Below are 26,873 nucleotides of genomic sequence, written 5' to 3'. Positions count from 1 at the left end.
CCCCCTCTTTCCTTCCCTCCTCTCTTTCCTTCTCTCTTTCCTTCTCTCCTCTCTTTCCCTCCCTCCTCTCTTTCCCTCCCTCCTCTCTTTCCCTCCCTCCTCTCTTTCCCTCCTTCCTCTCTTTCCCTCCCTCCTCTCTTTCCCTCCCTCCCCTCCCTCTCTCTTTCCCTCCCTCCTCTCTTTCCCTCCTTCCTCTCTTTCCCTCCTTCCTCTCTTTCCCTCCCTCCTTCTCTTTCCCTCCCTCCTCTCTTTCCCTCCTTCTTCTCTTTCCCTCCCTCCTCTCTTTCCCTCCTTCTTCTCTTTCCCTCCCTCCTCTCTTTGCCTCCCTTCTCTCTTCCCCTCCATTCATGGCTGATTCATTGGGTCTGTCTGACAGCCAGTCCTGACATGTCCTCAGCGCCACCCTCAGCCGCCCAGCCCTGTGACACCGCCCTCACCTCTAACCTTTTCCCCTGCTCCCCCTGACCTCCCTCGGTCCCCCAGGCTTTAACCTGCCCCACCACAACACTCCCGGTTAATACTGCTTCTGTAAGCCTCTTCTCTCTTGTCCCCCGCCCTCCAACCCCCACCCGGCCACTTCTCCATTGTTTCATTGTTTAGGCATCAACTCTGTGTGAGTGTGAAAGGACAGACAGAATAGATTTCCACCTAAACTGATGAGACGGCATTACTCCCCTCGTCTCCCCCCTCACCTCCCCTTTCCTCTCACCTGAGCAGCGGCTGTGTCCATCAGCGGGCTCATATCCGGACAGACAGCCACAGGAGGTAGTGGGCTGGCCCACCCACTGGCCGTCCTCTCCACAGAAGAGTTTGGGAGGGCGTGGCCGGGGCCCCTGCTGGGCGGCGTTGTCCACACACACCCCCTGGGCCTCCTGTACGAGGGTACGGGGCACGGTCTCAGGGAAGGAGGACAGGGAGCTGACCAGGGCGGGACACTTCTTGAAGAACACCCTGACAGACAGCAGGGCCATGCAGGCTCCCTGTGCCTGGAAGGCCAGGTAGAAGCCCCTCTTAGACAGAGGCCCCAGCCGCAGGGTCTTCACATTGAACTTACGCTCCCCGCCCTTCCTCAGCAGGAAGTCTGCTGCCACTGTGTCCACCTACAGGATGACAGGAGGCAGGCGGTCAACACAAACACAGGAAGTAATATCTCTACATGGTATCCAACATCCCAACAGCCTACTCACATTCCAGTGGATTACATCCATAACGGGCGTGTATATCTGTGTATGTCGGTGTGTGTAGAGCAGCTGTGTGTGGAACCGAAATTGTTTTCCAAAACGTTTCGTTCTGAACAGAACCGTCATTTTTTTGCCCTGTTCCGACCAGAAAAATAAAGTCTCGGTTCAAGACCCAAAAGTACAGTTTAATATGCCTTTCCTTTTTAAACCTTTGAAATCGTTTTTCATTTTCTTTAGCTCGACATTAAATGACTTCCCCAATAAGCGCAGACAGAGTAACTGGCTATTGAGCGGGTAAGCGATTTAATCTGTGTAGGAAAGTCGCTAAGAGCTAATTGTATTTCGCCGTAACAACATGGTTTAATCATAACGAAAGGCAAACACACAAACTGTGCTGCCAGTCACAATGTAGGGCGTGAGATGCGACTGACATATTTTGCGGGTGAGGAGAGAGGATGGGGGAAGCTTGCCTTGCAGCGGCGGACATCTTGTCATGACATGCCTGAACTGAATTAGGCCCACAGAATGATATCTACGGAAGAGCGGCTTCTATGCAGGAACTTTGAGTGTCTTTGAACTTCCGAGTTGGTTTAAAGGTGGACCAGAGCAAACAAGCTTTGTGTTTTTTTTTAGAGCCGCGCTAGAATGAAACACAATTCATAAATCCAATGTGAAACATGATAACTATAATATCCTTAACTGGCCTTGAAAAAGTGAATCCATTCCTTTAAACATCTCTCCCCAATTTCTGAATCATGCTTGTAATGATGTCAGTAGGCTACAGTAACCTATGCTTCAGATGGGAGGGGCAGGTAACCTACGGTACACACACACACACACACACACACACACACACACACACACACACACACACACACACACACACACACACACACACACACACACACACACACACACACACACACACAGATTTCCAGCTAGCAGGCAGGCAGACATGACAGAGTGAGGGCTTTGCATAGGTGCTTTTTTTTTGCGATTTTCGTGGAACTGGGGAAAAAACAAACATTATTAACCAGTTCCCATGCTTAAAAAAATTACGTTTCTGTTCCGGAACAGTATAGATCACTTACGTTTCTGATTCTGTTCCTCAAATAATTTAGTTATTTTCCGGTTTTCGGTTCTGTTCCCTGACCCGGTTCCAACCCCTGGTGTGTATACCTTAGTGTAGAGGTTCTTCATCCACGAGGAATGTGTTGCTGAGTGTTGATGTGTGCGTATGTGTGTACACAATAGCTGTGTACCTTAGTATAGGGGTTCTCCATCCATGATGGGTGAGTGGGTGTAGCCTCGTCAGAGTCGGCCTGGTAGTAGTAAAGGTTGAAGGTCTCCTTGCAGCTGCGGTGGTGTGTGACACTGGACGAACACTCGATCATGGTGAAGCGCAGCTCCACGTACACCTGGGACGCTCCCCGACGCTGGATCAGCCCGCTGCGCAGCCAATGGCTGGACAAGCCGTCCGTCTGGCAGATCTGATTGGTCCTCACACTGTTGTTCTCCTCGTCCAGACCACTCACCTCCTCCCACTGGGGGTAGAAAATATGTTTAGATAGCAAGCCCATCAATGACACATTGTTATACAGTTGGCATACAGATTCTAAACTTAGAGAGAGAGAGAGAGAGAGAGAGAGAGAGAGAGAGAGAGAGAGAGAGAGAGAGAGACAGAGACAGAGACAGAGAGAGAGAGAGAGAGAGAGAGAGAGAGAGAGAGAGAGAGAGAGAGAGAGAGAGAGAGAGAATACGTTTGGGGGTCCGTATACGCACCAGAGGGTTGTCACGGGAGTAGATGGTCCACCTGAGATCTGAAGTCTCGGTCCTGGTGTTCATCAGGACCTCTGTGAAGACGGACACGAGAAATGTGAGGACACACATCGCAGGGGAGGACACTTCACACACTTCAACAGCCATCACCGAGATACACGGACAGACACACTCTCCCGGTGCTCACCGTGATCAACTGACTGAGGCAGTAGAACTGTGTCATTCAACTGGCTCTCGCTAAACGCTCCGCTTCAATGTAAAGAGGGAGGGAGAGGCGGTTGATAAATATATTCACTACAGAGAGAGGGAGCAACTGAGTCCTGAGCCAAATAGACCCTGCTCTCTTCCTCGCCTTTTAGCTCTGTTTAGCCCTCCCTCCCTCCCTGTCCTCCATGTTTGCGGTCAGTGTGCCATACAGGTCTGTCCTAAGGCCCCCCCACCCCCCTTGTTTCTAGCTAAAAAAAGAACCTGCTGAGAAACCTCTCTATTCTCAGGGGCAGAGGGTGGGGACATATGGACAAGCTGTGGGAACAAGGATATTCGAAATGCACATGTGCAACTCAATAGACACATGGATGCACGCGCACACAACAAACACACACACACTGGTCTTGCGCATACACCTACGGCACAACAACACCCCTCCAGCCGTGGTTACAAATGAATTAATTCTGCGTAATCTCCTGGAGTGTAGGCAGACTGCCAGGTCCCTAACAGCCAAGAACTGTTCTGCTATGATTGAGTAATTCAATACGGACTGGGGCCCGGAACTGGAACAATGCAGAAATGTCACAGGCAAGCGGAGCTGAAATGATTTCTTTTCCTGCGAAAATGCCCCCAGACGTAACTCGGTAGATTGGCTCTGTGCTGCATTGTGGTCCGCCCATGACTTATTGATGGAACGAGGTTTCCTTCCATCAGAATCTCAGTGGTGTGTTTTTAGAGTCTGTCCGTCCCTAAGGGGTTTCCTTGCAGGGGTCCTTCTAAGGGGTCAGGCTGTCTGCAGGTAAGATGGTCACATGACCGTCCCCAGCCGTGCCCACATCATCTCCCCACTACCAGGCTTCCTTTGATCTATTAATACACGTCCTCGGTGTGCACAGATACTAACTTCTCTCTCTTCTGTCTTCCGTTCCTTCTCTCTCTCACCCCACCCTCCCTCTGCCTCGTGAGGGAATTATTTCTATCTATCTTAGTGCACCCTACTCTCTGGCACAGTCTGCTTTTGGAAAGACAGAATGAAAGTTTTCTATCACTTGTGTGTTTTCTGGGTCAGCTGTGTTTAGAACAGAACAGCGCCATGCCATCAATAATTCTGATAGGCTGATATGAAACCTGCAGGTTTGACAGACTGTCATTTACACTGAGGCACATTTGATACAATGCGCCCTTTAACAGCCCCCCCCCCCTGTCTCTGACAAGCCAAACACTTCTCCCTCTCCCTCTATCCATATCGCTCACTCTCTCCATTGACAGTCCCTGAGAGCCCTGACGTCTCCCTCTCTCTCTCCCTCCTGTTTCCCCTCCGTATCTTTACCACTCTCTCTCTCCCATCCTTCCCTGGTAGTAGCAGGCTGCAGAGGGCTGATAAGCACAGTCCAACAGTCAGAATTAAGAAATGGACACCCATGGGGCAAGGAGAGAGGGAGATGAGGGGTTAAGGGGGAGCAGGGTCGCTCTCGGCTTCAGACAGGAGTGGAACAAGTGTAAATCCAATGGAGGAATGGGAAGGCATGGTGGTGAGGTGGAGATGGAGGAATGGGAAGGCATGGTGGTGAGGTGGAGATGGAGGAATGGGAAGGCATGGTGGTGAGGTGGAGATGGAGGAATGGGAAGGCATGGTGGTGAGGTGGAGATGGAGGAATGGGAAGGCATGGTGGTGAGGTGGAGATGGAGGAATGGGAAGGCATGGTGGTGAGGTGGAGATGGGGGAATGGGAAGGCATGGTGGTGAGGTGGAGATGGAGGAATGGGAAGGCATGGTGGTGAGGTGGAGATGGAGGAATGGGAAGGCATGGTGGTGAGGTGGAGATGGAGGAATGGGAAGGCATGGTGGTGAGGTGGAGATGGAGGAATGGGAAGGCATGGTGGTGAGGTGGAGATGGAGGAATGGGAAGGCATGGTGGTGAGGTGGAGATGGAGGAATGGGAAGGCATAGTGGTGAGGTGGAGATGGAGGAATCGGAAGGCATGGTGGTGAGGTGGAGATGGAGGAATGGGAAGGCATGGTGGTGAGGTGGAGATGGAGGAATGGGAAGGCATGGTGGTGAGGTGGAGATGGAGGAATGGGAAGGCATGGTGGTGAGGTGGAGATGGAGGAATCGGAAGGCATGGTGGTGAGGTGGAGATGGAGGAATGGGAAGGCATGGTGGTGAGGTGGAGATGGAGGAATGGGAAGGCATAGTGGTGAGGTGGAGATGGAGGAATCGGAAGGCATGGTGGTGAGGTGGAGATGGAGGAATGGGAAGGCATGGTGGTGAGGTGGAGATGGAGGAATGGGAAGGCATGGTGGTGAGGTGGAGATGGAGGAATGGGAAGGCATGGTGGTGAGGTGGAGATGGAGGAATGTGAAGGCATGCTGGTGAGGTGGAAATGGAGGAATGGGAAGGCATGGTGGTGAGGTGGAGATGGAGGAATGGGAAGGCATGGTGGTGAGGTGGAGATGGAGGAATGTGAAGGCATGCTGGTGAGGTGGAAATGGAGGAATGGGAAGGCATGCTGGTGAGGTGGAAATGGAGGAATGGGAAGGCATGGTGGTGAGGTGGAGATGGAGGAATGGGAAGGCATGGTGGTGAGGTGGAGATGGAGGAATGGGAAGGCATGGTGGTGAGGTGGAGATGGAGGAATGGGAAGGCATGGTGGTGAGGTGGAGATGGAGGAATCGGAAGGCATGGTGGTGAGGTGGAGATGGAGGAATGGGAAGGCATGGTGGTGAGGTGGAGATGGAGGAATGGGAAGGCATGGTGGTGAGGTGGAGATGGAGGAATGGGAAGGCATGGTGGTGAGGTGGAGATGGAGGAATGTGAAGGCATGCTGGTGAGGTGGAAATGGAGGAATGGGAAGGCATGCTGGTGAGGTGGAAATGGAGGAATGGGAAGGCATGGTGGTGAGGTGGAGATGGAGGAATGGGAAGGCATGGTGGTGAGATGGAGATGGAGGAATGGGAAGGCATGGTGGTGAGGTGGAGATGGAGGAATGGGAAGGCATGGTGGTGAGGTGGAGATGGAGGAATGGGAAGGCATGGTGGTGAGGTGGAGATGGAGGAATGGGAAGGCATGGTGGTGAGGTGGAGATGGAGGAATGGGAAGGCATGGTGGTGAGGTGGAGATGGAGGAATGGGAAGGCATGGTGGTGAGGTGGAGATGGAGGAATGGGAAGGCATGGTGGTGAGATGGAGATGGAGGAATGGGAAGGCATGGTGGTGAGGTGGAGATGGAGGAATGGGAAGGCATGGTGGTGAGGTGGAGATGGGGGAATGGGAAGGCATGGTGGTGAGGTGGAGATGGGGAATGGGAAGGCATGGTGGTGAGGTGGAGATGGGGGAATGGGAAGGCATGGTGGTGAGGTGGAGATGGAGGAATGGGAAGGCATGGTGGTGAGGTGGAAATGGGGGAATGGGAAGGCATGGTGGTGAGGTGGAGATGGGGGAATGGGAAGGCATGGTGGTGAGGTGGAGATGGGGGAATGGGAAGGCATGGTGGTGAGGTGGAGATGGGGGAATGGGAAGGCATGGTGGTGAGGTGGAGATGGGGGAATGGGAAGGCATGGTGGTGAGGTGGAGATGGAGGAATGGGAAGGCATGGTGGTGAGGTGGAAATGGAGGAATGGGAAGGCATGGTGGTGAGGTGGAGATGGAGGAATGGGAAGGCATGGTGGTGAGGTGGAAATGGAGGAATGGGAAGGCATGCTGGTGAGATGGAGATGGAGGAATGGGAAGGCATGGTGGTGAGGTGGAGATGGAGGAATGGGAAGGCATGGTGGTGAGGTGGAAATGGAGGAATGGGAAGGCATGCTGGTGAGATGGAGATGGAGGAATGGGAAGGCATGGTGGTGAGGTGGAGATGGAGGAATGGGAAGGCATGGTGGTGAGGTGGAGATGGAGGAATGGGAAGGCATGGTGGTGAGATGGAGATGGAGGAATGGGAAGGCATGGTGGTGAGGTGGAAATGGAGGAATGGGAAGGCATGGTGGTGAGATGGAGATGGAGGAATGGGAAGGCATGGTGGTGAGATGGAGATGGAGGAATGGGAAGGCATGGTGGTGAGGTGGAGATGGAGGAATGGGAAGGCATGTTGGTGAGGTGGAGATGGAGGAATGGGAAGGCATGGTGGTGAGGTGGAGATGGAGGAATGGGAAGGCATGGTGGTGAGATGGAGGAATGGGAAGGCATGGTGGTGAGGTGGAGATGGAGGAATGGGAAGGCATGGTGGTGAGGTGGAGATGGAGGAATGGGAAGGCATGGTGGTGAGGTGGAGATGGAGGAATGGGAAGGCATGGTGGTGAGGTGGAGATGGAGGAATGGGAAGGCATGGTGGTGAGGTGGAGATGGAGGAATGGGAAGGCATGGTGGTGAGGTGGAGATGGGGGAATGGGAAGGCATGGTGGTGAGGTGGAGATGGAGGAATGGGAAGGTATGGTGGTGAGATGGAGATGGAGGAATGGGAAGGCATGGTGGTGAGGTGGAGATGGAGGAATGGGAAGGTATGGTGGTGAGGTGGAGATGGAGGAATGGGAAGGCATGGTGGTGAGATGGAGATGGAGGAATGGGAAGGCATGGTGGTGAGGTGGAGATGGAGGAATGGGAAGGCATGGTGGTGAGGTGGAGATGGAGGAATGGGAAGGCACGGTGGTGAGATGGAGATGGGGGAATGGGAAGGCATGGTGGTGAGATGGAGATGGAGGAATGGGAAGGCACGGTGGTGAGGTGGAGATGGAGGAATGGGAAGGCACAGTGGTGAGATGGAGATGGGGGAATGGGAAGGCATGGTGGTGAGATGGAGATGGAGGAATGGGAAGGCATGGTGGTGAGGTGGAGATGGAGGAATGGGAAGGCACGGTGGTGAGATGGAGATGGGGGAATGGGAAGGCATGGTGGTGAGGTGGAGATGGAGGAATGGGAAGGCATGGTGGTGAGGTGGAGATGGAGGAATGGGAAGGCATGGTGGTGAGGTGGAAATGGAGGAATGGGAAGGCATGGTGGTGAGGTGGAGATGGAGGAATGGGAAGGCATGGTGGTGAGGTGGAAATGGAGGAATGGGAAGGCATGCTGGTGAGATGGAGATGGAGGAATGGGAAGGCATGGTGGTGAGGTGGAGATGGAGGAATGGGAAGGCATGGTGGTGAGGTGGAGATGGAGGAATGGGAAGGCATGGTGGTGAGGTGGAGATGGAGGAATGGGAAGGCATGGTGGTGAGATGGAGGAATGGGAAGGCATGGTGGTGAGGTGGAGATGGAGGAATGGGAAGGCATGGTGGTGAGGTGGAGATGGGGAATGGGAAGGCATGGTGGTGAGGTGGAGATGGAGGAATGGGAAGGCATGGTGGTGAGGTGGAGATGGAGGAATGGGAAGGCATGGTGGTGAGGTGGAGATGGAGGAATGGGAAGGCATGGTGGTGAGGTGGAGATGGGGGAATGGGAAGGCATGGTGGTGAGGTGGAGATGGAGGAATGGGAAGGCATGGTGGTGAGGTGGAGATGGAGGAATGGGAAGGCACGGTGGTGAGATGGAGATGGGGGAATGGGAAGGCATGGTGGTGAGGTGGAGATGGAGGAATGGGAAGGCATGGTGGTGAGGTGGAGATGGAGGAATGGGAAGGCATGGTGGTGAGGTGGAAATGGAGGAATGGGAAGGCATGGTGGTGAGGTGGAGATGGAGGAATGGGAAGGCATGGTGGTGAGGTGGAAATGGAGGAATGGGAAGGCATGCTGGTGAGATGGAGATGGAGGAATGGGAAGGCATGGTGGTGAGGTGGAGATGGAGGAATGGGAAGGCATGGTGGTGAGGTGGAGATGGAGGAATGGGAAGGCATGGTGGTGAGGTGGAGATGGAGGAATGGGAAGGCATGGTGGTGAGGTGGAGATGGAGGAATGGGAAGGCATGGTGGTGAGATGGAGGAATGGGAAGGCATGGTGGTGAGGTGGAGATGGAGGAATGGGAAGGCATGGTGGTGAGGTGGAGATGGGGGAATGGGAAGGCATGGTGGTGAGGTGGAGATGGAGGAATGGGAAGGCATGGTGGTGAGGTGGAGATGGAGGAATGGGAAGGCATGGTGGTGAGGTGGAGATGGAGGAATGGGAAGGCATGGTGGTGAGGTGGAGATGGGGGAATGGGAAGGCATGGTGGTGAGGTGGAGATGGAGGAATGGGAAGGCATGGTGGTGAGGTGGAGATGGGGGAATGGGAAGGCATGGTGGTGAGATGGAGATGGAGGAATGGGAAGGCATGGTGGTGAGGTGGAGATGGAGGAATGGGAAGGCATGGTGGTGAGGTGGAGATGGGGGAATGGGAAGGCATGGTGGTGAGGTGGAGATGGAGGAATGGGAAGGCATGGTGGTGAGGTGGAGATGGAGGAATGGGAAGGCACGGTGGTGAGATGGAGATGGAGGAATGGGAAGGCATGGTGGTGAGGTGGAGATGGAGGAATGGGAAGGCATGGTGGTGAGGTGGAGATGGGGGAATGGGAAGGTATAGTGGTGAGGTGGAGATGGGGGAATGGGAAGGCATGGTGGTGAGGTGGAGATGGAGGAATGGGAAGGCATGGTGGTGAGATGGAGATGGAGGAATGGGAAGGCATGGTGGTGAGGTGGAGATGGGGGAATGGGAAGGCATGGTGGTGAGGTGGAGATGGAGGAATGGGAAGGCATGGTGGTGAGGTGGAGATGGAGGAATGGGAAGGCACGGTGGTGAGATGGAGATGGGGGAATGGGAAGGCATGGTGGTGAGGTGGAGATGGAGGAATGGGAAGGCATGGTGGTGAGGTGGAGATGGAGGAATGGGAAGGCATGGTGGTGAGGTGGAAATGGAGGAATGGGAAGGCATGGTGGTGAGGTGGAGATGGAGGAATGGGAAGGCATGGTGGTGAGGTGGAAATGGAGGAATGGGAAGGCATGCTGGTGAGATGGAGATGGAGGAATGGGAAGGCATGGTGGTGAGGTGGAGATGGAGGAATGGGAAGGCATGGTGGTGAGGTGGAGATGGAGGAATGGGAAGGCATGGTGGTGAGGTGGAGATGGAGGAATGGGAAGGCATGGTGGTGAGGTGGAGATGGAGGAATGGGAAGGCATGGTGGTGAGATGGAGGAATGGGAAGGCATGGTGGTGAGGTGGAGATGGAGGAATGGGAAGGCATGGTGGTGAGGTGGAGATGGGGGAATGGGAAGGCATGGTGGTGAGGTGGAGATGGAGGAATGGGAAGGCATGGTGGTGAGGTGGAGATGGAGGAATGGGAAGGCATGGTGGTGAGGTGGAGATGGAGGAATGGGAAGGCATGGTGGTGAGGTGGAGATGGGGGAATGGGAAGGCATGGTGGTGAGGTGGAGATGGAGGAATGGGAAGGCATGGTGGTGAGGTGGAGATGGGGGAATGGGAAGGCATGGTGGTGAGATGGAGATGGAGGAATGGGAAGGCATGGTGGTGAGGTGGAGATGGAGGAATGGGAAGGCATGGTGGTGAGGTGGAGATGGGGGAATGGGAAGGCATGGTGGTGAGGTGGAGATGGAGGAATGGGAAGGCATGGTGGTGAGGTGGAGATGGAGGAATGGGAAGGCACGGTGGTGAGATGGAGATGGAGGAATGGGAAGGCATGGTGGTGAGGTGGAGATGGAGGAATGGGAAGGCATGGTGGTGAGGTGGAGATGGGGGAATGGGAAGGTATAGTGGTGAGGTGGAGATGGGGGAATGGGAAGGCATGGTGGTGAGGTGGAGATGGAGGAATGGGAAGGCATGGTGGTGAGATGGAGATGGAGGAATGGGAAGGCATGGTGGTGAGGTGGAGATGGAGGAATGGGAAGGCATGGTGGTGAGGTGGAGATGGAGGAATGGGAAGGCACAGTGGTGAGATGGAGATGGGGGAATGGGAAGGCATGGTGGTGAGATGGAGATGGAGGAATGGGAAGGCATGGTGGTGAGGTGGAGATGGAGGAATGGGAAGGCACGGTGGTGAGATGGAGATGGGGGAATGGGAAGGCATGGTGGTGAGATGGAGATGGGGGAATGGGAAGGCATGGTGGTGAGATGGAGATGGAGGAATGGGAAGGCATGGTGGTGAGGTGGAGATGGAGGAATGGGAAGGCATGGTGGTGAGATGGAGATGGAGGAATGGGAAGGCATGGTGGTGAGATGGAGATGGAGGAATGGGAAGGCATGGTGGTGAGATGGAGATGGAGGAATGGGAAGGCATGGTGGTGAGGTGGAGATGGGGGAATGGGAAGGCATGGTGGTGAGGTGGAGATGGAGGAATGGGAAGGCATGGTGGTGAGGTGGAGATGGAGGAATGGGAAGGCATGGTGGTGAGATGGAGATGGAGGAATGGGAAGGCATGGTGGTGAGATGGAGATGGGGGAATGGGAAGGCATGGTGGTGAGATGGAGATGGAGGAATGGGAAGGCATGGTGGTGAGATGGAGATGGAGGAATGGGAAGGCATGGTGGTGAGGTGGAGATGGGGGAATGGGAAGGCATGGTGGTGAGGTGGAGATGGAGGAATGGGAAGGCATGGTGGTGAGGTGGAGATGGAGGAATGGGAAGGCATGGTGGTGAGATGGAGATGGAGGAATGGGAAGGCATGGTGGTGAGGTGGAGATGGGGGAATGGGAAGGCATGGTGGTGAGATGGAGATGGAGGAATGGGAAGGCATGGTGGTGAGGTGGAGATGGAGGAATGGGAAGGCATGGTGGTGAGATGGAGATGGGGGAATGGGAAGGCATGGTGGTGAGATGGAGATGGGGGAATGGGAAGGCATGGTGGTGAGATGGAGATGGAGGAATGGGAAGGCATGGTGGTGAGGTGGAGATGGAGGAATGGGAAGGCATGGTGGTGAGATGGAGATGGGGGAATGGGAAGGCATGGTGGTGAGATGGAGATGGAGGAATGGGAAGGCATGGTGGTGAGGTGGAGATGGAGGAATGGGAAGGCATGGTGGTGAGATGGAGATGGAGGAATGGGAAGGCATGGTGGTGAGGTGGAGATGGAGGAATGGGAAGGCATGGTGGTGAGATGGAGATGGAGGAATGGGAAGGCATGGTGGTGAGGTGGAGATTGAGGAATGGGAAGGCACGGTGGTGAGATGGAGATGGGGAATGGGAAGGCATGATGGTGAGATGGAGATGGAGGAATGGGAAGGCATGGTGGTGAGGTGGAGATGGAGGAATGGGAAGGCATGGTGGTGAGGTGGAGATGGAGGAATGGGAAGGCATGGTGGTGAGATGGAGATGGAGGAATGGGAAGGCATGGTGGTGAGATGGAGATGGAGGAATGGGAAGGCATGGTGGTGAGATGGAGATGGAGGAATGGGAAGGCATGGTGGTGAGATGGAGATGGAGGAATGGGAAGGCATGGTGGTGAGATGGAGATGGCGTGTTGAAGAAAACACAATCTCACCCGGTGTTTCCCCATTGTGTGTTCTGCCTCAAATTCACAGGAAACCAAATTACACAACGTCTTCATGGTGGTAACTGGTGTGCCACTATAAAATGGGAGTCACGCGCACACACACACACACTGTGCCATCCCTAACCTGCTCCTACTGATGTCCTATGAGGATCAATCATAAGGAGCAGCGGAAACACAACTGTCAGCCCCCTCCAGGCACAGCCGGTTACGCCAGCCATGTGAGTATGAGGCGAGTGTGTGGTGAGTATGAGGTGTGTAATCACTGAACTATCATTATGTTTTATGAGACAGCATGCATGTGTCTGTCTGAGTGTTTTACGACTCTGAGTGGACAAAACATTAGGAACACCTGTTCTTTCCATGACAGACTGACCAGGTGAATCCAGATGAAAGCTATGATCCAGTATTGATGTAATTTGTTAAATCCACTTCAAATCAGTGTAGATGAAGGGGAGGAGACAGGTTAAAGAAGGATTTTTAAGCCTTGAGACAATTGGACATGGATTGTGTGTGTGCCAATCAGAGGGTGAATTGGTAAGACAAAATATTTAAGTGCCTTTGAACAGGGTATGGTAGAGGTGCCAGGTGCACCGGTTTGAGTGTATCAAGAACTACAACGTTGCTGTTTTTTTCACGCTCAACAGTATCCCGTATGTATCAAGAATGGTCCACCACCCAAAGGATATCCAGCCAACTTGACACAAATGTGTGAAGCATTGGAGTCAACATGGGCCAGGATCCCTGTGGAAAGCTTTCGACACCGTGTGGTCCATGCCCTGACAAATTGAGGCTGTTCTGAGGACAAAATGGGGGTGCAACTCAATATTAGGAGGGTGTTCCTAATGTTATGTTTACTCATTGTGTATGCATGCACAGACATGTAGTACCGCGCTATATGACAGAGTACACTCTTAGAAAAAAAGGTGCTATCTAGAACCTCAAATGGTTCTTTGGCTGTCCCCATAGGAGAACCCCTTGAAGTAGGGCTGTCCCCGACAAAATAAAATCTTAGTCGACCAGGAGTTCATGTACTGTAGTCACACCCTATGTTTGAATATAATGAACTACATGTAGACTACTGAGCTCTTCTGATGCTTTAAGCACTGCGATTACAAATGAAGACTCACAAATGACTAAAGAGGGAACAAGAGATCAATATAACCCAATCAAAAGGAGTAAACCTGTTCCGACCTTCCTCCTTCCATTGCCTGCTACTGCTGACCTTTGCAGATTCTGCCATTACACTCCTAAAGTCGACGGGAACAGGCTACACCAGCAGTCGGCAACCTTTTCCATTTGGAGCGCCAAGTTATCGTTACCATTTCTACTGATCGGCGTGACAGTTTAGATTTTCATGTGCACATTTTTGTGGAACAGTTTCATTTCATTTCTAATAACTACATGTCTCAAAATCAATGTCACGTGGTTCATCAAAATTGTATCAATGAAAATTATACAAATCTAAAAACGACTTCTATTGCCATTGCCAACATAAACCAACAAATAAAAACATTGCAGCCTGAAGGAAGAAAATATCTTGATAAAAAAAAAACAAATAAATCACATTGGATATGCATGGCCTGTCTGCAAGAAACTTAAAACATTGTATCAACTTAACTTGGTCGGGCCCAATCATGCTAGCAAACTTGCAACATTGTATAAATATTCTGAGCCCTCGGTTTCCTGCGCCAGCGAGCTCCAGACAAACAGACACAGCTGTAGACTATTTGCGCAAGGGATAAGAAGGAATCAGGTAGGCCCATTTTATGACGTTTCCACCGGATCAGAGCATGACATATTTTCCCCCTTTCATGCTGACTGGTTATGGAAAGGGAGAGAGCTGGGAAAAAAAACTGTCAAGTAGGCTATGTTGAGGAACTATTGTCATTCTCAATGGATGTAAAAACAGCCTTGGTTTACTTGCTGTTTGAGGCGAGAGAAAAAAAATGACTGTGAGAAGCTCCATAGTGACTGTGAGTTAAGACAATCAGAAATACTATCAGATCCCCCAAATGGGCAAATAAGCCTACATTTTCACGGAGGCCAGGTAGCCTAGGCCTACCTCTAAACCCAAACTTTTTTTCTCTTTTCTCACAAGTGTAGCATAGGTTGTGCGCTCTGCAAACAATGTGTCCACTCCGACAATGACAACAGTAAGAATGAAATAATAATATATTGAATGTATTAACAGAAATGACCGTAATCAAACAAACATTGTAGATTAGAAATTATGGGAATTAATGATAAATGTACTACTGGTGATACTGGTGTGCCACCCCCGTGGCCTCTGCAATGGATTAGTCCACTGAGACAGGGGTGAATCAGACAGGTGTCTCACGTGCCATACATTTTCTTAAATATACTTGCCACTGCTTGCCTTAAAAAAAATCTTGGTCGACCAACAGCCTATCGACCAGTCAACTAAATGGGGTCAGCCCTACTTTGAAGAACACTTTTTGGTTGCAGATAGGACCCTTTCTATAGAGGATTCTAAATGGAACCCAAAAGGGTTCCCTTATGGGGACAGTTGAAGAGCCCTTTTGTACTTATTTTATTTGAACCCATTTTTCTCTGCAATTTCCAGTTGGTAGTTACAGTCTTGTCCCATCACTGCAACTCCCGTATGGACTCGGGAGAGGCAAAGGTTGAGAGCCATGCGTCCTCCGTGTGTCCTCCGAATCTCCGAATCAATCGCTTAACCCAGAAGCCAGCGCACCAATGTGTCGGGGGAAACACCGTACAACTGGCGACTGCGGTCAGCTTGCAAGTGCCCGGCCAGCCACAGGGAGTCGCTAGAGCGCAATGGGACAAGGGCATCCTGGTTGGCCAAACCCTCCCCTAACCCAGACGAAACTGGGCCAATTGTACACCGTATCATGGGTCTCCCGACTACAGCAGGCTGTGCCACTCGGGACGCCTCGAAGAACCATTTTAGAAAAAACATGTCCAAGAGAGTACAGGCCACCCAACAGTAAATGGAGGTTATCATTGAGATGGGGCTGACTGAACACACACACACACACACTCACAGCCTGCTGCTTTTTGCAGACCAGCAGGTCTTAGACTCCTGCCTAAGAGTGTTCCATATAAGCTGGTGCCATCCTTCATCCTGGCCTTACACCACCCCAGAGAGCAGGGCCTGGCAGTACAGTAGTCTAGGATTCCTACTACCAGCTCTGTCCCCGTAGGCTCCGACCCCATCCACTCCACATAGCAGGTGAATAAACCCAAATGCCTCTGCTCTTTACATAAGTGACCTTGAATATGACAGCATGACTCCATCGAGTTGGAACACAAACCCTCTCTTTAATCACAGACCGACTTCTTCACTTTCTTCTCTACCTCTCCGCTACTTGCCCTTCCGCTCTCTTGCTTTTTCCTCCCTCTCTTTCCCCTCAAGTGGCTCTGGAGTGTGATAGGGAAATTATAGGCCTGTGAGCCTTCGCCCTGCATCGACTACAATTAGACCCCCGCTTTAATTAAGGAAACTCAGAGTGCCAATTACCCCCTACACGCCTAGAGAGAGGGAGCGATAGAGTAGGAAAGAGAGAAGGGAAGAGGAACAGCAAAAAGGGGAGGGTAGCTGAGAAGGAGAGGGAGAGAACAGAGACTCAGGTTAGGGTAGGATGGGAGAACATGCGGAGGGGAGAGAGGGAAAGAGCAAGAAAAACAGAGGGCGAGCGGAGAGAAGAGTGGGGAGAAGGGTGCGGTGAAGAGTGGGGAGAAGGGTGGGGCGAAGAGTGGGGAGAAGAGCGGGGAGAAGAGTGGGGAGAAGGGTGGGGTGAAGAGTGGGGAGAAGAGTGGGGAGAAGAGTGGGGAGAAGGGTGGGGAGAAGAGTGGGGAGAAGGGCGGTTAGAAGGGCGGGGAGAAGAGTGGGGAGAAGGGCGGGGAGAAGGGTTTGGGAGAAGGGTGGGGAGAAGAGTGGGGGGGAGAGTGGGGAGAAGGGCGGGGAGAAGAGTGGGGAGAAGGGCGGGGAGAAGGGCGGGGAGAAGAGTGGGGAGAAGGGTGGGGAGAAGGGCGGGGAGAAGAGTGGGGAGAAGGGTGGGGAGAAGGGCGGGGAGAAGAGTGGGGAGAAGGGCGGGGAGAAGAGTGGGGAGAAGGGCGGGGAGAAGAGTGGGGAGAAGGGTTTGGGAGAAGGGTGGGGAGAAGGGTGGGCAGGAGAGTGTTGGACAGGGCTGACCTGGGGTAAGCAGTTATGAGACAGCTGGGAGGGAGAGAGAGATAGAAACAGATGAAGGGAGAAAGGGAGAGAAGAAAAGAGACTAGTGGAAGCTTATCAGGGCATTTTGCCACTAAGACACCGCCTTCCACTATTCATGTGCATGTGAGCATGAGTGTGTGTGTGTTTGTGCAGCCCGGCAGTTCTTAGAGTGTGTGTGTTTGTGCAGCCCGGCAGTTCTTAGAGTGTGTGTGTTTGTGTGTTTGACATGGAGTTGAGCCTGTGAGATTAAGTCTCCCCCTCTCTTCTAATCCCACTCCCCTCCTCCCTGTTTCCTGCTTCTTTCCTGGTCTGGAGGGAGCTGAGGAGTGATGGACTGGCCACTGATATCCTCACACTGCATTCAGCAGACCTACTGGAGTGAGAGGCCCTCTGAGGAAACATTACACTTCACTCTCCGCTCTTTATAATAAGGGCCCCGTTATGATAGCGCATGGACCTGTGTGTGTTTGAGAGAGAGGTGCATCTATGTCACTGAGTGAACAAAACATTAGGAACACCTTTTCCGTGACAAACTCACCAGGTGAAAGCTATGATCCCTTATTGATGTCATCTGTTAAACCTCTTCGATGAGCGTAGATGAAGGGGAGGAAACCAGTTAAAGAAGGATTTTTAAGCCTTGAGACAATTGAGACATGGATTGCGTATGTGTGCCATTCAGAGTGTGAATGGGCAAGACAAAAGATTTAAGTCCCTTTAACCGGGTATGGTAGTAGGTGCCAGGCACACCGGTTTGAGTGTGTCAAGAACTGCAACGCTGCTGGGTTTTTCACGCTCAACAGTTTCCTGTGTCTATCAAGAATGGTCCACCACCCAAAGGACACAACTGTGGGAAGCATTGGAGTCAACATGGGCCAGCATCTCTGTTGAACGCTTTGACGCATTGTCAAGTCCATACCCTGACAAATTGAGGCTGTTCTGAGGGGAAAGGGGAGTTCAGCTCAATGTTAGGACGATGTACCTAATGTTTTGTACACTCAGTGTATATACTGCATATATATATATATAAATAAAAGAGAGAGAGAGAGAGAGAGAGAGAGAGAGAGAGAGAGAGAGAGAGAGAGAGAGAGAGAGAGAGAGAGAGAGAGAGAGAGAACGGAGTGAGGAGAGAAAGTGAGAATGAGGGTGTTAATGTCAGACTCCTAGTTGGATGTAATCCTCTTCAGGGATGCATGCCAAACAGGCTGGTCCAGGCAGGAAGATACTAGTGTCCCTGTGCTCTCCTTCCCTCCCAGGCCACAACCCGATCCAGTGACTGTCGGGAGCAGGCTGCTGGCTATTAGAACTAGACAGGGTCACTTTTCTGTGTGGGTATGATTGGGGATGCAGCCAGAGTTAAATAACACAGTTGGGAACCAAAATGGCTGACCATAGCAGTGGGGATTAGGTGTCTTAAACCTACCCTCCGAGTCTGGTATTCATTTTGGCTCCGATATGTGCAGGCTCCAATTGACTCAATCCTCTGAATTGTTGGTGTAAAATACGGCGGCTGAAATTCCTGTGCCACAGCAGTAGATATAGAAGTAGAGACAGCAGCATTTCCACGCAACAGTTGTCTCCAGAACGTAGGGAAATATTACCACAACATTTCTGTCACGTTTCTTCAGCTAGCTAATTGCAGAGATTGTTTGGCAGTAGTAATGTTCTGGGTTTGTCTCTCCCTGGTTTGATTTGGAGTTCTTCAGCTAATCTCACACCAAAGGGGGGGGGGGGTCGTCTGAAAGAGTCCGGTTGACTTCCCACATCTCCCTCCCTGGCTAACAAAAGACACTGAGCTATGGGTGAGATTAAACTCCATAAAAGCCTAAGTAAGTAGAGCTGGAGAGGAACAAAAAGAACTTGTTGAGTCTTCACCTCCATCCCTTAGAGAGAAAAAGAGAACCACTGTGGAACAGCTCGCTACAAGATCAAGTAACAATGGTGCAGTTAGTTGGCATGGGTTTTATCGGCATCTCAACTAAACCCGTGTCTGTGTCACTGTGTGCTTAGAACAAAGGGTTTAGGATAGAGTCAACCTCCAATGAAAAGGAGTCGTGTTCATTTGTAATTGTTCTGTTTTAATAACTGATAGGGACTCAACGGTAAGAAGTGTGCCGGAGATAACTCTACGTTCATAAGAATTTACAAAGAGTTTATAAAGATAGTTTTGCGAACTATCACCATGTGTTGAAGGAAGCACACACTTTGGCTCTGGTACAGATCTGTTTTCAAATCCTGTATAACCTCCGTGCACTTTCAGCATGTTTACTGTCTGTTGTGTTTTCGTGGTTCTTTCTGTCTTTGTAATTCTGCCGTTCCGCCCACTACTCCCCCCGTCCCACGACTCAAGTCGCATCCATATAATTATCTCTGGACATAAAATGTGTTTGCATGCATCTCCATGTCAGTCACACTGAGAGAGTCTCCCTCCCACTGAACACTGGGAAAAATACCAAAACAAAAGGTCAACTCTCTCACACACACTTCCACAGACGCACTCCAATGTGCTCCGACGCAAAAAAAAAAAGCACATGCATTCGACTGCGGAAAATAATAGGACCAACGTTTAGTGTCGGGGGGCTCTCTCCAACGTCTGCATTCTTTAACATATCGAGCTTTTGGGGTCCCCCGTCGGTGGCTGAAAAACCGTTACAGACTGTTACAACTGGATATGGTCCTTGTGACGTGAAACATGCAGACACACCACACACGCGCAAACACACACAGGCTCTCGGTGACTAATCCGCGGTGGGAGGTGAACAGCTTGAAGCTGGAGGACAGTCACTCTGAATGGCAGCACAGACTTAGGCTACATCAGCCATCCAAAGATCGGCACGTCCAAGCCCAGATACAAGAGAATACTCGCCCTGCATGGGTCTCCTCTTTCATTCTGACTCATCCCCCTCTTTCTCCATTTCAGCAGCCAAGGAAAGCCAGACACATTGAGGGGGTACAGCTCAAAATCTTCCTTCCACTGTTCTTTGCTCTTAAAGGCTTAAAGACATGGTGGAATTGAAGGGGAGGGGCTTTGGAACAGATTTTGTAGGTTCCAAAGAGGGAAATAAGACAGAGATATCTCGTATGACGATGGATGAAATGGTGAAACCAGTGTGAACACGTTGTGTACTCTCTCTCTCTGTGTCTGAGGAGCTGTGTGGTGGGACTGGAAGCCTGCTGCCTGCTGAGCCTCAGTGTTGTTACTGTATATAGGACAGATATTCTGGGGCTCGGGGGAATCTCAGCGAGCACACAGGCACGGGAAGTCCCTCTGTCTCCCAGCCAGGCGCTTCTGATTATCACCTACGACACACACCCTCTCGCTTTCTCGTCAGCCCTTTCTCATTTCTACTTGACTTGATAGCAGTCTCACCCACTGGCAGAAATTACTCTCTCCATAAGTGTCATTCTCTGTCCCTGTCTTATTTGAAAGGCTGTGGCCTCATTCCCTGTCCTCTGCTGCCGGTCCCCTCTCTAGTCGTCCCCATTGTGTCCCCTCTCACAGTGAGTGGTGTGTGGGTGGAGGTGCAGACGTGGGTCACCTGCCCTGCTTCTTGCCTGCCTGTCAGCGTGCCACTGACGTTGATGTATGGATTGGGGGCTGGTGGTGGTGAACTGGGGGGCTTTTTCTATCCCCTCATCAACCCGGAGTACCGTCCACCTGTCATATTTCCATATGCATCGCATCTCATTTGTGACTTAAGTAGTCTTGATAAGCCAACCCAGACCCACTCAGGAACCCATCTGTCTAGGCCGAGCCCAGCCAGCGGAGGCAACTTCATCAGGTCACGAGAGAGAGAGAGAGAGAGAGAGAGAGAGAGAGAGAGAGAGAGAGAGAGAGAGAGAGAGAGAGAGAGAGAGAGAGAGAGAGAGAGAGAGAGAGAGAGAGAGAGAGAGAGAGAGAGAGAGAGAGAGAGATAGATAGATAGATAGATAGATAGATAGATAGATAGATAGATAGATAGATAGATAGATAGATAGATAGATAGATAGATAGATAGATAGATAGATAGATAGATAGATAGATAGATAGATAGATAGATAGATAGATAGATAGATAGATAGATAGATAGATAGATAGATAGATAGATAGATAGATAGATAGATAGATAGATAGATAGATAGATAGATAGATAGATAGATAGAGAGAGATAGAAAGAGATAGAAAGAGATAGAGAGAGAGAGAGAGAGAGAGAGAGATAGATAGATAGATAGATAGATAGATAGATAGAGATAGATAGATAGAGATAGATAGAGATAGAGATAGAGATAGAGATAGAGAGAGAGAGAGAGAGAGAGAGAGAGAGAGAGAGAGAGAGAGAGAGAGAGAGAGAGAGAGAGAGAGAAAGAGTAGAGGGAAACTGGCCTGTACATTACAGCTGCTCGACTCGGATGCCTGTTTAACTCTTCAAGGGGCTAATCGTGGGATTAAGCCACAGAGGATGATGGGCTGAGGGTGTCAGTGAGGGGGCAGGATTGCTTTAAATGCAAATCCCTTTCTTATAAAAATCAGTTCCATTTAATAGGATTTCGGGGGAAGAAATCCGCATTTCCGCGGCGGGGCAGACAGTGGTAAGTCCAGACTGCACTGCCTCGCTCACATAGCAGAGAGAGAGAGTCAACGGAAAGAGTAACAAAATAAAAGAGTGCAGGGGGGCGAGGCCCTAACTCTTTCACCTAGGGCCTCTTGCATTCGGAATAAAAACATTATTTTAGCATTTGCTGGTTTTAGACATTGGGTTTATGGGTTGTGAAGCACAATGTCACTCAACACGGCACTCTATTCAAAGTATGAGAAAGAGTGAGGGAGGGAGACAGAGAGAGAAAGAGTGAGGGAGAGAGAGAGAGAAAGAAGCGTAGGTGGAGGAAATGAGAATGCAACAGAGAGAGGATGGGCCTTCAGAGTGGTGTCTTTTGGGGGGTTAGTTCATCTTGGAGGCTGATTGTGAAGGCTCGCCGGGCTCACTGGGGTGGAAGTGTATTTTTTCTTCAAACTCTTCCCGACAAAGACCACTAAATATCTAATATACAATATGCACAGGGATCAGCCTTTGTTTAATCATTCACACACACACGCACCCACACACACCCAACCATGCACGCACGCACGCACGCACGCACAAACACACACACACACACACACACACACACACACACACACACACACACACACACACACACACACACACACACACACACACACACACACACACACACACACAGTCTAATCTCAGAGGGTTTGGGGCCCTTTTGAGGATCTTACCCTGTGGACAGAATCCAATCTACCCCCCACGGACGCCAAGCTTAACTTGGCCAAATTAATCATCACCAGCATTGCCCTTTTTAATACCTTCACAGTCCTGCAGCCACCGCATGGAGGTAACACTTCAAAGACCGTCCAATGCCGTGCGAATATGATTTGAAAAAGTAAATAAGGTGTTTAAGTGGAGTTTTTAAAAGATAAGGGAGAGGTCACATCCAACCTAACTCCCAGCGCTGCTTCTCTTTCTGCTCCATCTGTTGGGAGTTGAAAAGGGGAATTAGTGAACAGATGTCGGAGGTGGGTTCATGACATGAAAACGATACATTCTAGGCCTAGATCCTCAAAAACCCTTCTCAATGGAAGTGAAGCAGGCCTACAGAGTAACATACAGGCCAGGACGTGGAGTGAATCGGAATAGTTCAGACACCGACTGAGGGCAAAACCTCGAAGAATGGTGCTTAAACTTCAATGAATAAACTAAAACACAATCGTGAATTGATTTTGCCGTTTGCTGTGGCTAATTACAATGAAGTTGTAGTAGGCATACCCAACTAATCCCTTCAAGTCACCTGTAACGCCATAGCCGTGCTCGGGCGTTATCCATGCCTGTCAAACAGCGCCAGGTTAATTGTTTGTAGATAGCGGGGACCAGGTGTCTCCATTTCTGCATGTAATGTGGAACTAATCCGAGCCATGCCGTTCAGGGTTGATTGGTAGTGAGACACCGAGACACCTTGTGGATGCGGTCTAGAGGCTGGTACATTGTGTGGCCAAAAGTTTGTGGACGCCACTTCAAATGAGTGGATTCGGGTAATTCAGTCACACCCGTTGTCGAACAGGTGAATAAAATCGAGGAAAATAAAATCGAGCGCACAGCCGTGCAATCTCCATAGGAGACAAATGGCAGTAGAATGGGCTTACTGAAGAGCTTCGTGACTTTCAATGTGGCACTGTCATAGGGTGGCACCTTTCCAACAAAGTCAGTTCGTAAAATGTCTGCCTTGCTAGAGCTGCCTTGGTCAGCTGTGAGCGCTGTTATTATGAAGTGGAAACACCTAGGAGCAACTACGGCACAGCCGCGAAGTGGTAGGCCACAACAAGCTCACAGAACGGAGAAGCTGAGTGCTGAAGTGTATAAAAACAGTCTGTCCTCGATTGCAACACTCACAACAGAGTTCCAAACTGCCTCTGGAAGCAATGTCAGCACAATAACTGTTCGTCTGGAGCTTTAACTGGGTTTCCATGGCTGAGCAGCCCCACACATGCCCAAGATCACCATGCTTAATGCCAAGCATCGACTAGAGTGGCTTAAAGCTTGTCGCCATTGGACTCTGGTGCAGTGAAAACACCTTCTCTGGAGTGATGAATCATTCTTCGCTATCTGGCAGTCCGACTGACAAATCTGGGTTTGGTGGATGCCAGGAGAACTCTACCTGCCCGAATGCATAGTACCAACTGTAAAGTTTGGTGGAGGAAGAATAATGGACTGAGGCTGTTTTTCATGGTTCAGGCTAGGCCCCTTAGCTCCAAATCTTAACACTACAGCATATAATGACATTCTAGACGATTCTGTGCTTCCAACTTTGTGGCAACAGTTTGGGGAAGGCCCTTTCCTGTGTCAGCATGACAACTCCCCTGTGCACAAAGCGAGGTCCATACAGAAATGGTGTGTTGAGATCGGTGTGGAAGAACTTGACTGGCCTGTACAGAGCCCTGACCTCAACCCCACCGAACACCTTTGGGATGAATTGGAACGCCGGCTTCGAGCCAGGCCTAATCGCTTAACATCAGTGCCCGACCTCACAAATGCTCGTGGCTGAATCGCAGCAAGTCGCAGCAATGTTCCAACATCTAGTAGAGTGTGGAGGTTGTTATAGCAGCAAAGGGGGGACCAACTCCATATTAATACCCATGATTTTGGAAGGAGACGTTCGACAAGCAGGTGTCCACATACTTTTAGCCATGTGGTGTATGTTTCCACAAAGACCATTTCTGTGCTGTTCCACACCTTTCCAGAACACATACATAAATACACACACACACACACACACACACACACACACACACACACACACACACACACACACACACTAATTCATTATCACCTTCGTATCTTAAATGAATCCAGGTATTTATGTTGTCTTGGGCTGTTTTTAAAGTGCCTATGTACAGACACTTGCATAGGCTCTTGTGCAGGCCAGTCAAGTTAATCTTCATTAACGGGAAAAGTCTCATTGCAATAGTTAGATAGTGGAGGGTGATGATTCTCTATACAAAGACAACATAATGTACAGTAAACATAGTTCACGTGTGGAGTGTAGGATTGATGAACCTCTTCACGATAATTGTCAACTAGCATGTTACATTGCCATGTGCGGCTGTTACAATGTAACGGTGCTGTTGTGACAATGTAACCACAATCTGAAGGCAAAATGGGCCGTAATCATATTTTCAATAACCTATTATTAGGTAGCCTAATAACCCCACTGTACACTGTCGATAATAAGCATGATGACAGAACACGAAACAGCCTTGTTATATTTGAGAACATTGTACAGGAGATATTCCAACCTACCTTCCTCTGCTGTCGACAGAAGCACACATTCCAGCAGGACCAGCCAAAGTGGGGCAATGCGACTGGATATGAAATTCATAATGGCATACAGATTATCCGTAATATAAACGAACTCCTTCGGTTGTGTTGGTCAAAAAAAACAACAACGTGTAACTGGGAATTCAGTGGCAGCGTCAGCTGGACCGTGTACCCATTGGCCGCAACACCGACCACATCTGACACTGACCACAGTTCAAACACCAGTTTCACTGGAAATGAGTCATTCAAAAATGTGGTCACAGCATTTCAAGGAAAACCTTGCTTTTTGACCGGACGGTTGCCAAGTCAATATCTCATGGAATAAGTCGATTAAAAAAATTTACAAAAATAAACCACCAGTTTCTTTAAAAATCGAGCATAGTCAATCAAATATCAACTTTCATATGATGGGAAACTTTGCTTTATAGTGCTATAGAATATTGTATAGCTTGGCTATACAATTATATAGCACCGTTGTCCTTTGTCTTCTCTGTCATGTTCAAAAAGGGGACGCATGTATGTGAAACTTCTCGTATCCTTAAGATGTATTCGGTCCACTCTTTGTCCGCCAGCCCTCTACTTCTCCCAAATGTCCTCTCAATTCGATGTCTAGACTCCGCAATTAAAGCACTTGAAAACCCCCTCAATTCTCAACATGAACGAAAATAATGTTACTGCTGCGTTTTGTTCGTTTCGGTAGCCTATTTTCTTTCCAAACGACCAGAACAATAATTGTATGAATTTTTTTTCCCCTAAAAAAATGTAGTCGATTGGTCGGGAACAACTGCGTGTCTCGTTGCCACTGCCTGTACGTTTCCAGTGATGTGGAATGATTGATAAATTAGAGAGTTTAAATATTAATATTTTTTTTTACGATAATTCACTTTCAGGTAATAATAAACAGAAAACAAAAAGTTATGGACTTATCCGCCGTCCACTCGCAGTCGTCTCACTGGGGATGTTTCACCACACACAATCAGAGTCGAAAAGCACTAACCTCCACTGACTGCATACGCCCCGCCTTCACGCACACATTTTCGGCCAATCATAGGTCAATTTGAGCTGTCAGTCAAATAGGAATATGCAAATCAATGTATGTATTCACTCGACCCCTACTTTTGTGATTTTTTTTTGCGATCTTGTATCTTGTTGAGAGTTTCTGTAGCCTAAATAACGGGAGTGATATTGCTCATACCAAAGTGTTGTCGTGTTTCATTCACGATACACACATTGAAATAGCCTACAGGTTTTTGAGATGTGGAGATCATATTACAATGCTCTATTTTATGGTCTTAAATTTCATCCCAGTCTGCTCTGCAAGCATGCAATATATGTAGGCTACTTACTACAATCTATTTGGAGAAGAAACCAGCAGACTTGTGTCTGGTTTCATGTCATTCCCATGCAAATAAATGCACTCTCAATTCAGGGTCGCAGGGGCCCACTTTGTGTATTGGCCTGTTATTTCCTCGGCAGTGACTTCATGAAAGTGAAGGAGCGGTTTGTCCTTTTCTTACGTAAATTATCTGGAAAACCGTTGGAAAACAATTAGTAGCAGTGAAAGACTGTCACTCTCAGCTGAGAACAAGAACGCGTTGAGAATTAAAAATAATGCTTATTACGATATACAGTACATTTTATAATGATATTCTATGATATACTTATATTATGGCATAGTCCCGCAAATCAGAAAACCGACATTTCTGGTGTTCGACCCAAGTGATGTTTTATTTCTTTAGGGTGTGTGTGACTTAATGGCCTACAAATCTTTTTCACACCCCACATTAAGCGCATACTATGCTCACATCACCATGCTGTGTTTTCATGTGTTGCTGCCAGGCTATGTTGTCTTTAGGTCTCTCTTTATGTAGTGTTGTGGTGTCTCTCTTGTCGTGATGCGCGTCTTGTCCAATATTTGTATTTAATTTTTAATCCCAGCCCCAGTCCCCGCAGGAGGCATTTTGCCTTTTCGTAGGCCGTCATTGTAAATAATAATTTGTTCCCAACTGACTTGCCTAGTTAAATAAAGGTTAAATAAAAAAAATAAAAAAAACATCAGGTAAGCATTTCTACTCGAGATATTAGGCGACATAAATCTCCTTCTCCTACACAGAAACTGCTGTAACGTAAATTCATGTATCCTACATTGCTGAATGTGATAATCAGTTTAAAATAACAAGATAATTATAATCAAGGGTGTTGAATTGAGCTATTTGCACGAAAAGATCCCTTTGACCAACACTTATATGTCACAGATT

The 26,873-nt window shown here is 49.7% G+C and overlaps 1 protein-coding gene across 2 annotated transcripts in view; it reads right to left on the bottom strand.

Annotated features, from left to right (window-relative positions):
- Positions 1-25,610, bottom strand: part of LOC118389716 (ephrin type-B receptor 4a-like) — a 46,893-nt gene extending 21,283 nt beyond the window's left edge. Inside the window, exons 1-4 of one of the 2 annotated variants that reach the window (XM_052457352.1) lie at positions 24,598-25,610; positions 2,964-3,034; positions 2,444-2,725; positions 710-1,100 (exon numbers count right to left, since the gene is read on the bottom strand). In XM_052457352.1, coding sequence (XP_052313312.1) covers positions 710-1,100; positions 2,444-2,725; positions 2,964-3,034; positions 24,598-24,676 — 823 coding nt within the window. In that variant the 5' untranslated portion in view covers positions 24,677-25,610. The remainder of the gene's footprint in view (positions 1-709; positions 1,101-2,443; positions 2,726-2,963; positions 3,035-24,597) is intronic. The other variant, XM_052457351.1, reaches the window with a different exon arrangement.
- Positions 25,611-26,873: the final 1,263 nt, after the last annotated feature.

The sequence above is a fragment of the Oncorhynchus keta genome, chromosome 11 (assembly GCF_023373465.1).
Source record: "Oncorhynchus keta strain PuntledgeMale-10-30-2019 chromosome 11, Oket_V2, whole genome shotgun sequence".
Lineage (NCBI taxonomy): Eukaryota > Metazoa > Chordata > Actinopteri > Salmoniformes > Salmonidae > Oncorhynchus > Oncorhynchus keta.
The sequence above is the reverse complement of the archived record's forward strand: the minus strand, read 5'-3'. Positions and strand labels throughout refer to the sequence as shown.